General features: G+C 50.7%; 1 protein-coding gene across 2 annotated transcripts in view; it reads left to right on the top strand.

Moving 5' to 3' along the window:
• The window catches only part of bif (protein phosphatase 1-binding protein bifocal), a 31,972-nt gene that overhangs the window by 8,139 nt on the left and 12,167 nt on the right, over nucleotides 1-11,666 (top strand). For both annotated transcript variants that reach the window (XM_017905015.1, XM_017905023.1), the window contains exon 2: nucleotides 4,847-5,020. In XM_017905015.1, coding sequence (XP_017760504.1) covers nucleotides 4,847-5,020 — 174 coding nt within the window. The remainder of the gene's footprint in view (nucleotides 1-4,846; nucleotides 5,021-11,666) is intronic.

Genomic DNA, 11,666 nt, shown 5'->3' with positions numbered 1-11,666 from the left:
GCTCTTCCGTCCCTCCGCGAACAATGCATTCTTGCATAATTCACGCACGGGAACGCGTGTTCGTCGCCATTGGAAATTCGATCGACGCTCCGAGCGACCGGCGAAATCCAAATTTGGTCATTCCACTTGGAGCTGGTCGCGCCGATGTTCGTCGCTTATCCGCCGATTCGTCATCCGTCTTTCACGATCGCCACGCGCTCTGTAATTTTCAGCACGTGATTCCGAGCGCACGGAATGTTTCCAGGACGAGCGGAACCGGTTGCAGCGATACGATCGGTATCGGCGCGGCGCTCAGGATCGTCCGATTTATCCTTTCGTTAATCCCGCTGATCGATAATAATTACTCTCGCGCGCGTTATTATTGCACGGCCGAGTACGCGCCGCGAGGATATTAAGCGCTTAAACTGGTTCGTAAGTTTACCGATAGTCGTCCCCCGACGGTCACGGCGACGCGGATTTTTCGGGGTACGGAGCTCGGTACACGCGCGCGTGCGGATCTCACGACCTATCGGAACTCCATTTGCGAAATTAATCGCGGCGCCGAGTGGCGGGACTTAAACGCGATCATGGGAAAATTAACGAGGCAACGTTAATGAACTTTTCCCCGTTCGCCTGCACGACTCCGGATCAGCCAGCTGGTGCATTCCTTAACCCCATTACCGTTTACGTTTTTATCATCGCGACGAGGCGGTAAATAAACCGCGATGGGCCCGAGCGGGCCCCAGCCTTCGGGTATACCGGTCGATCGAAGAAATTTATCGGCTGTCCCCCCCCTCTCGGTGGACAAATTCAAAGCCGGGAGAATCAATTTACCCGGCTGTATCCGCTACGCGTTTATTTCTCGCGCGCTTCTTCCCACCCGCTTAATTGGCCTGCTCCCTGGATATAAAACCGGAGACGAGTCCCTGGCCTGCGAGCAAGACATCGCCCGTATACCCTGCAACTTTTCCGACTCGCTCCGGTCGTAGCGAAATCCTCCAACCGTGACCTCGTTTGACCTTGAGCAGTCTCGGGGCGAAACTCGACTGGCAACACGGTGCCGGACACAGCTGGTCGCAGGGCGAATTTGCATTTGCACACGAGGCTCGAGCGTTGCGGTACCACTCTGGCCGCCTCGTTCCCCTGGTTGCGTAATGGGTCCAGTTTTCGGCAGAGACGCGTTACCATCGGCGGTGTGACAGAGACATCAACCGATTTCGACGGCTTGATAAATTCTCTTCGACTCTTACGGTCGTCGAAGGTGAATACCGCATGGCGGGCAATTAAAATCGTATCTGCGGGATTCTCGATCACCTTCGCCGACTGTAATGGCGATTGGCCGGCATTAGGAGCAGGAAAAGCCATCGGTCGCGTACCAATTACTGCGTTTTGTCCGTTTCGTCGATGCCGCGCTCGGCTGTAGGAAAATCCTATGATGGAAAACGGGACGAGCGCGTAAATGGGAATGGCGGAAAGGTCGCAGCGAACGACCTCCGTTGGATTAATCCTGACACCCTATGAATCACACCGCGGCTGTGTAGCCAGCTCGAATTTAGAATGCCGACGGCGACGATGCGTCGACGAGTCATAACGCGGGGAAAAAGCCGCGTCAGGGCAAACTTTTCGCCGAGGAACGGCGGGCTGATTCATAGGATTTAGCAGCTTTGACTGAAACGCAGCCGCGGGAGAGCATTTCGCAGCTCGGACGACAAATAAATTTGTCGCGTCCGCGAATAGACGGAGAACAAGGCAGGGGCGTGGTTTCTCTTGCATAATTCCGCTGTCCCGCGTCCCACGGGACGGCGGCCGTTCAAATTGATGGCGATGCGGAGGAACGGCGACTGCCGAGGGTAGAACAAAGGGGAGAAAGTTTCCGCTTTGAGGAGCTAGTATCGGAGATAAAATCGCTTTCGGGGCCCGGTCGGGACTTATTGTTCCGACGTCTGCGTAAGTCGCGAAGGCGTCTCTCGGAAGAAGTCTCCCGGACGAGTCCTCGTCGAGGAAGTTGCGCGGCATAGCTGTTGACGAAACGTACTTATCATCGCACGTGTCATCGTACCTGCCTTTCCACGTGAGAGCCTATCTCCTTCTCGTCATCTGGGATATATTTATATACTTCTTTTCTCGATAACGTTCGGTCATTAATTTCAAACGGTGACATCTCGAGGAATCGCTGAAAAATTATTATCTTTCCGTATTCGGCTTTTCATGGAAACGCGGGTACAATTTTTTCTCGAGAATTTTCATATCGACTATCGATAGTCCTTGATCGCACGAGTTATCGATGACGAGTGCGCGCTGTTGACTCGTCGAGACGATCGAAGACGCGCGAAATTTGCGATAGCAACGAAGAATCTCGGTCACGCAAGAGAACTAATAATTTCGTATACGTAGACGATCGTATTGTTGAGACAGGGTTACCAAATTCGTGCGACGAAACGAGCTCGTTAATCTTCGAGTACGGGTCGCGAGAAGAAGTACGTGCTCCATAGCGATCGCATCTTCCTATACGTCTTGGCTCCCCTTTTTTCTCTCCAAGATCGTATCGCGTTCCCGGCGCTTCTCTATCTAGAACTCGACTCGGAAGCCCTGAAATCGAGTAGAGCATCGAGGCACGAGGTTTACTCTCGAGACACCCCGTACATCCGGTCCCCGCCTCCCGACGCGACTCGGCCCGACTCGACTCCGCTCTTGGCGGCTGGAACGCGACAAAAGGGCTAACCTATGCGGGCCTACACCTCCGCGAACGCAGGTGTATTCGAAACGATATCGTCTCGAGACAGCGTGGTGGACTCGTGGAGGGTTCAAGGCCCAAGAGTGATACCCGGGTACGCTCGGAATAATGGAAAGAAACGTCCTGGGAATTTCTCATGAAGTCAGGGACCCCGTCTTTAGGTTCATTGCCGTTCCCTCCTTCGCCTATCGTCGTCGTGTCTGCCCTCGAATCGGTCCGTTTCGGGCCCCCCGTTCCGGCTCGAGTCCTCGCGCGACTGTTCTGCCTACGATGCACGCTCGGGTTTACGATATCTCGGTTCCAATTAGGCCCCAGACGCGAACGCCTTCGATCATCGAAAACGTCCGATCGTAAATCATCCGTTTGACCGGCGATCGGTCGTGCTCGCAAATTCGAGACTGCGCGGGTACGACGCGGAATCGACCACGGCCCTGGTGTAATCGTTAGCTCTATTTACGACACCGACGCATTAGCGTTAATCCCAAGGTGTCAGAACTAATCCGCCTACCTGGTTCAACATCGCGCGAGATTGCGCGGTAAACGCGGCCCTCGCTCGATTTTTCTCACGATGCCTTATCGCGCGGAATCGCTTGCGTAATATGCCCGCCATAATGAAGCGATATACTAGCCGCGCCGCGGAGGAGCGGATATATCGAGTTACTTTCTTCTCACGGCCGCATCAATGAACGCTCCTTATCGCGAGATAAAAATCGCGGATCGATCGATCCTTCCTGCGCCTCGTCGGCCCCGTGGCGCGGGAAATTTCAAAAATTCGCGGGCTCCCGAACGGCGGACGGGGAGAGACTCGGGATGGCCGCGAACTTGGCGTCCTGGGGCCCGCGATCGATCGCAATTACGCGATCTGATCGATAGCTTCCCGTTACAGTGCATTCGGGGCACGTTATATTCAAATGCAGACATTGCGTTACGCGGCCCCGATCTCTGCTCGTCCGTAATGTGGCTTCGCGTTATGATCCGTGACCGCATTTTTCCTTAGATCCCGCCGTTCAACCCGAATTCTTTCCACGCCACGGTGAGAAGAAAAACGGAGGAGGGGCCGGGAGGGGGGATAAACGGAAAGGAAGAACCGAGAGAGATTGTCGCGAAGAGGAAGAAATCACTTTCGAAAGATCTCGCGGGAGAGCGAGGGGGGCCAATGTCGGGGCCGGAAGTAGACCGGAAATCGGGCCGTTTCGTTTCACGCGCGATTATTCTTCGACGAAATGGCCGTCGGGCCAATCGTTACGCTCCTTCTTCTTCGTCGAAGAGATTGGAACGAGACGGTGCGATTTCTCGCGTCGCACTGTCACCCGCGCGGATTTTGCCGCGCGTCGACGGGTCTCGAACGGGCGCGTTATCGCGCGAGATACCAGTGTAAATAAGTGGGTACCCTCGGTATCTGTAGATACGAAAGCACGCATGTGTCAGGAAATTACTCGAATTCGAAGGACAGACGAGCGACGTGCGTGTCAAAGACGCGTTCGTGTCGCTTTTCGTTCGACGCAGTTTGAAAATCGACAGGATGTTCGTTCACGAAATAATTGAAAGGCGGCGGATGTCGATGAATAACGCGCGGTCGACACGCGTGTCGTTCGACACCGAGAGCTCGGAGCAGACGTATCGTGAAAGTTACGACGCTTATGGTTATCCGCACGACCGCGCGCTTGCCGCGAGTTCTCTTTCCACGCTGGCTCCGACGATTTTTGGATTTCGGCATCGACTCCGATCGCTCTCTTACCTCCGGAGACACCTGGTGCCATTCGTCTCGCGTGGACCCTGATCGTCCGCGTCGCTGGATGCAAATTGCAGCGAGACGAGCACGTGGGCGCCGTTTCAAGCGCGGATGTGCATACGAACGGACGCGAAATCCGCTTTGGTCGTAAGAGGCTCTCGCCTGCCGGTCCCGGACGGGCTTCGCGTCAATGGACGCTGGACGTTTTAAGGAAAATCGATACCGCGAACGGTGAGGATTTTTCGTGGCTCGTCGAAACGATGATCGAGTGGAGGAACGGGTGGTCACGCGTTTCCTCGGAACTCGGTCGACGAGACTCGAAAGTCACCTCGCCGGATTCCACGCATCCCGTTCCGATTTCGAGAGCTCACTCTTCTTTTTTCTTCTCGGTGGCCCTGCAGGTCGGTGACGGCGGTATCATAGTGTTGGATGCCACGTTGGACGCGTCTTCGACCGACGACGCCGAGTGGGAGCTTCCCGGTGGTCCACCCTCGCCCTGCGCCGTGTCCTTCTTCAACGACAACGTGCTCATCAACGGACGTAGCAATCTCTCGAGGTCACCGAGGAATCACAAGGTAAGCTAGCCGATTTCCTTTGCATCTTGGATATCTTGGCAATTTTTTATCGAATCGAGCAAAAATCGGCAACCTGCTTAACGCTTTGACTGCCATTTTGGTCACATATGACCCGGCCTCGGTGGTCACTGGTGACCGGAGCGGTGTTATATGCTTTGAATAATAAAAATACTTCCGTGGCGACCTAAGCGAAACGTGTGATTTCGGTGTGTGGCAGTCAGAGGGTTAAAACGATCGTAGTATTGGCTGTTGCTGTTCTCCAAAATGGCGGACGATTGGAGAATATTAAGTTCGCGTCGCTCGGAATGATTTCTCGCGTGGAAAGCCGAAGGATGAAGAGTGGAAGCCTATAGAAGCGTGTATTACAAGCGGAAAAAATGGGACGTTATCGAATACACGATAAGCTAGGTGAACTTGAGAGATTTCACGAAAGCCTGGTAAACATCGTCGTTAATAGGCATTGCATTTATCGGCACATCCCATTACTTTTCCATTTCCTCTTTTTCTTTGAAAGATAAGGTGATATATAACGAGTTAACATCTCGCGATCGGCCGGAGCCACGCTATCTAATCTAATCAGCTGCAGCTCCATGGTTGGGATCACGCCGCAGGAGCTCGTTTAAGTCGAAAAGCAAACGACGTAATACCGTAACCAAGGCCCTTGGCTCGCCGTGGGAATGCGCTTTCCCTCCTGAAAGAGATTGTAAAATATTCAAGGGCGAGCTGCACCGAGTCTCTCAGTTTCTTTCCTCTTTTGGCCCCCTCTTTGCCTTCCTGCGAGTAGCTCCGTAATTTTCAGTCCTTTCAGGACGATTTTTTCCCTCGTTTCTTGTCCCAGCCCGTAAAGAAGCGGACCGAAATCACGTTACTCCCGCAGGCTCGACCCTTGGCACTCCAGAAGTGACTCTCTGGCTCTCTGACTAGCAAAATTATAAAAATTAATTACTCCTACTAAGTTTCAAATGGTATTCTTTTCCGTGTAAACAGATTTATTTGCAATCTTTTATATTAACCCTTTGCACTCGACGATTTTTTGGCTAGAGAGGAGTAGAAATTCAAAGATTCTCTACTAGAAAACTGACGATACTTTTTTGAGCAGTAAATAAAGAATTGTAGAATTATTTGATTTCGATACCTCGCACACTGTTACAATACATCAAATTTGATATATTAATTAATATCGATCTTCCAAATTTTACGAAATGGTGACTGATTCTAGGCCACAACACTATTTGAAACCCATGGGAAATGAATCCGTAGTTACAGAAGTAATAAAACTTTAATCGTAAATATCTCAAAAGCTATTGAGTAGTGGCGGGTATATATTCTTGAACTGCATGACGAAATCTACAAATCTACAAAGTTTCGATTAAATCGGTGAATCGAAGGAGTTGCACTCTCCTTGTGAGTCACCTCTCAGGTGCAAAGGGTTAATAACAGCAAACTAAGCAAATCGTATTTAATTATCGTGTTAATTAGTATACAAAAGTTAGATAATGTGTCCAGTGATATACGTCTCTCGTGTCAATACAGTTAGTGATCTATTGGGGTTATAGATCCGATTTTTATCTCTGATGGTTCGAAACGCTTCAGTCTATGACAAGTTTGCTAGGATACTTTGGTTTTCTTTTCGTTCCAGAATTTTAACGTTGGTGATGAACTGGTGATGAGTCCCACAGCCTATCTGTCATACGTTTACAGCTGTTTTAGTATTTGCAATCTGTTATATTAATAACAACAAACTAAGCAAATCGTATTTAATTATCGTGTTAATTAGTGTACAAAAGTTAGATAATGTGTCCAGTGATATACGTCTCTCGTGTCAATACAGTTAGTGATCTATTGGGGTTATAGATCCGATTTTTATCTCTGATGGTTCGAAACGCTTCAGTCTATGACAAGTTTGCTAGGATACTTTGGTTTTCTTTTCGTTCCAGAATTTTAACGTTGGTGAACTGGTGATGAGTCCCACAGCCTATCTGTCATACGTTTACAGCTGTTTTGGTATGCACTTTGATCTAGGTTCTAAGCTCCAGTGCAATTTTAGAATTATCATTAAGAAGATAATTCGATGTATCCATTCTATCGTCTTCAAAACAGAAAAGCTTCGAGTCTTCGTAGTACTAATCGTCGATTAAAGAGTCATACTCGCGGGACGCGACGTGAGCTCGTAAGCCCAATGGGACTGACTGTGGGTAGGAATGGCGCGAAGCTCACGCTGCGTTGCTTTCGATCATTTCCTAGCTGTTTCGCGTTGTATAACTGACAAGCTCGTTACAACCTGCATGCTAGGTGTAACGACTGTTCGTCACCGCGATAGCTTATCCGCGTATTCGCATTGATTCGCGAAGTAGTCGCGCCAAGACATGTCCGACTGCGTGCAATTTAGGATTCACGCGCTAAAACGTTTCCTTTTACCGTCTCATTCCCGCGCTGGTCGCCTCTGTTGCCCGTTCGGCAAGGTATCAGACGTTTTCCACGCTTCGCGATCCCATCTTTCCCCCGGTGTCTTTCGATTTTTACGCCCGGCGAGGGTTCAACGAACCACGCTCGGCTCGGCTCCGCTCCGCTCGGCGAAAACTCGCGATTAACGAGTTTCGGTGGAACTAGTATCCCTGCAGACTCGTTCTACCATAGCTCGAAAGCGGATTAAACGATACTCTCCTTTCGAACTATGGATAATCGTTCTAAATAATTAATGTGCTATAACATTGTACAGGCGCGTCATTAATTTTCACGGCCCAACTTCTCCCGGCGAGCTGCCATTAAAGATGAAATTGCTCTTGAACAATTTCCACGATCGATTCGTCTCCGGTTAATAGACTCGCGGTTACGACGTTTCGCCGAGCAGATTTTGCGTTTCGACACCACGTGAATCATCGCGAAGTTTGCAATGCCCGCAGCCGATCTCTCGCGGTCGGCTCGCGCTCCAGCCGCGACTTCTTATCGAATCGTTGGGTCCAAAATGGGCCCGTCGCCCGCGAATCGGACGTTTAACCGCTTGACTATTGTGGGCGCCTATGAGCGATTAGAAATTTTGCATTTGACACGGAGGGCGCCTAAGGAAACTTAGAAATTTTGCGTTTGTGACACGGAGAGCACCTATGGACGCTCAAAAATTTTGCATTTGTGACACAGAGGGTGCCTATAGGCGCCTAGAAATTTTGCGTTTGTGACACGGCGAGCACCTATGGACGCTTAGAAATTTTGCGTTTGTGACACGGAGGGCGCCGATGGACGCTTAGAAATTTTACGTTTGTGACACAAAGGGCGCCTATGGACGCTTAGAAATTTTACGTTTGTGACACAAAGGGCGCCTATGGGCGCTTAGAAATTTTGAGTTTGTGACACAAAGGGCGCCTATAGATACTTAGAAATTTTGAGTTTGTGACACGGAAGACGCCTATGGACGCTTAGAAATTTTGCATTTGTGACACAGAGGGTGCCTATAGGCGCTTAGAAATTTTGCGTTTGTGACACGGAGGGCGTCTAAGGAAAGTTAGAAATTTTACCTTTAAGACACGGAGGGTGCCTGAGAACACTTAGAAATTTTGCGTTTGTGACACGGAGGTGCCTATGGACGCTTAGAAATTTTGAGTTTGTGACACGGAAGGCGTCTATGGACGCTTAGAAATTTTGCGTTTGTGACACAGAGGGCGCCCATAGGCGCTCGACGTAGTTCGGCTTTTTGACACGGAGGGCGCTTGTTTTCACAAAAATGGCGTACATCGTAACTCAATTCCTGCCTCACGGTACGGTCGTTGCTTATCAAAATCTGCCGTAGTCAAGGGGTTAAACAGCTCGTTATCGAAAGCGAACGAGAGGAACGCCATCTCGATGATTTAACCTCTGCCGAGAGATCGGAGAGACTGGACGACTTTCTCACGGGCTCGAGTTTACGCGGATTCCCGTGACGATGGAACGATCAGCCTACCTGTTACCACTGTCGATTTGCAAAGTAAAAGTAGCCGACGCACGAACCGGCAACGATTTTCGAGCAGCTTCTCGGCCGACGAGTTAATCTACCGTGTTCCATGGGAACACGGCGGAACTTTGCGAATTCCTCGTCGAGAAAAATCGGAAACGTTATCTCTCCGAGGACACGATTCTTCGCCGATTTCTTGCGAGACATCGGTACAGGATCGTCAAAGGTGAAAGGACCACGACCATCTTTCTCTTTTTTCCTTATTTCGTATTCGATGAATTAACGAACCGAGCTACGTGGAGCAGCGATTTTCTGAAAATTGCTACTTACGTAACGACGTCGTGGGTTCCCGATCGATCACAGTGGATAATGACGCGGTTCATCCTCCGGTACCACGGGTAATTCGATTTCGCGTGGACTCCGCCTAGATTCGTTGTTTGTTTCAATTTCGGTATGCAATTAACGGTGTGCACAGGCAGTAACCTTTAATAAGGAGTTACGTAACGGACGATATGAAAAATCAAAACCGGTAAAAGGGGGCGATTTGCATATTCGAAAGTTCCCGCCCGGATGGGGGAGTAGGGACGCGGTGTTCCGGGGGATTCTGGAGAAAAGGCTAGGGAATATTTCGCGGTAAAAGCGGCCTAAACTATCCGCGCGCTGCCTCGTCACGCTTATTGTCCAACGATCGATCTTTCGGGCCGCGTGACGAGAAAACCGATATCTCCTGAATCGTCGATTGTTCGCCGATGCGTCGTATTTTCTTCGCCGGATTTATACCGACGTCCACCGAGCGTATCGGATCGATAGAAACTCCGGACAGGCTATTATACGGCGTCGGAATTCCATCGTGGCCGGGTGAGTTATCGGCGAATAATTCTCTGCTAGAAAACGCGGCCGTTGTTCCGCGATCGCCGATTCCCGGACCTCGTCCCTTCTTCGCGCTAATTCCTGCCGTGCAGAAATCTGCATCCTGCTCGAGAAAGGGGACCGAGATCCGTACTCGTGCTGGCGCGAGGTTGCGATTAAACGCGATCGAGAGGCGATAAAGGGACAAAGTTGCGCCAGGCTGCGGCGAATCGCGCGGAGAGCCGCGGGTTTCACAGTTAGCTCGGCTTAAATACCATTACCTTAAAACGGCGTGGACCGAAAGCAAAGCCGCGTACCTAGCCATAAAAGTAAGTATCGCGTAAAGTTTATCTTCGCGACGCGAAAGCATTTCCGTGCGCTTAGAAATCGCGGGAAGGCGCAGCGGCGCGATTGCTTCTACGCTATATTTTAATTTTATTGAACGTACAGGAATTCTAACGGTGAAAAATTGCACGGGCTCGAAAAGCCGACGAGCGAGAGGAGCACGCGTTGCTCAACCCTGCTCGCTGTCTCGTTGCGGAAAAATTCGTTGAAGTTGCACGCTGCCTCGTTGCTTCGCGCGTTCCGACATACACGCACGAATTCTCCGCCGTTTCGTCATTCCGAGGTTGATCTAAATACTCGAGCTGCCAGGTGTGTTGCCGCGGACGTGGTGCGCAGCGCGCGAAAAGGGAGCGGAAAATTGGTTGATTTTCCGATCCGATGCGCCGTGAAAATCCGCACGAAAGGAGGAACTTTCGAGCGAGAAATTGTCCCTGTTCGGGGAACACTGTTCCGTCGCAGCACGCGAACAATCCGTTCTTTACGATCCGCTTTGTCTCCTCGCGAGTGTCCTACGGTTTCACCGCGCCAACAATCGGTTTTATCGCCGATACGGACCCCCCTAGCTGAGCCCCCCGATGATAAAACTCACGCGCCGCGGCGCGCGAACGCGCGTGCCTCCGCGGAGAGATAGGTGGAACAAAGGCTCGTGCGAAATTCACTGACCCTGTTCCCGGTCGAACATTTCAGCACTGCTGCGAATTTCTCTCCTGAAATCGAAGACGCGCGAACAATAACGCAACCATCTCGACCGCGGGAATAGAATTTTCCTGGTCGCGTAATACCGCCGCGAGTAAACACGTGGGATTCGTAAAACTCGACGCGTGGCGTGCTCGTGGAAACGACCCAGCTCGAAAATGCTCTCTCGTTTGGTATACACTCGTTTCCGTTCAGATACCGATTGATTGCAGGGTAATATTCGTGACAGCATCCAGTAGGGGGATGGTCTTTTGCCTGGACAGGTGCGATCTGCTCTGGAAAACGCACCCACTTATCCGCTTGCGCTTTATTTCACGCGTCATCGAGCAACGCTCGTGTTCGATATTTGCGGTTTAACGAAAGGATGCGAATATTCCCGGGTAGATTCGTACGAGAAGAAGCGTGAGAAACTGCTTTAGGAATTACGCTGCTCGGACTCGGCCTAATCGATTCTGCCATCGCGGTGCGAGGACGTGTCCGAGTCGTAAACTCGAAACAAGAGGTTAAATCGAATTTAGTGGCAGTAAATTGGCAGTACGGTAGATTAAAATTCGAGGATAACGAAGAAGCTTTGCCATTTTATTGCTCGACGTTAAGTACACACACGGCTACAAACTGCAAAACGACTTAAACGACGCCATTTCGATACCGATGTCTCGCTGCACCGCTCTATCGAATCAACTATCCGCGCGATGATCATTTTTTGAACCTACACGCGCGTTTACCGCGATAGTCACGAGTGATCTGCGAGAGGAATCTGAATATTCCGGTGCGAGTGAGTGGTAGCCCGAGCACAGGCCAAGATTAACGTACCCTATCCCCCCGAAAGGA

This window comes from Eufriesea mexicana, unplaced genomic scaffold (genome assembly GCF_001483705.2).
Source record: "Eufriesea mexicana isolate 0111107269 unplaced genomic scaffold, ASM148370v2 scaffold4744748345, whole genome shotgun sequence".
Lineage (NCBI taxonomy): Eukaryota > Metazoa > Arthropoda > Insecta > Hymenoptera > Apidae > Eufriesea > Eufriesea mexicana.
The sequence above is the reverse complement of the archived record's forward strand: the minus strand, read 5'-3'. Positions and strand labels throughout refer to the sequence as shown.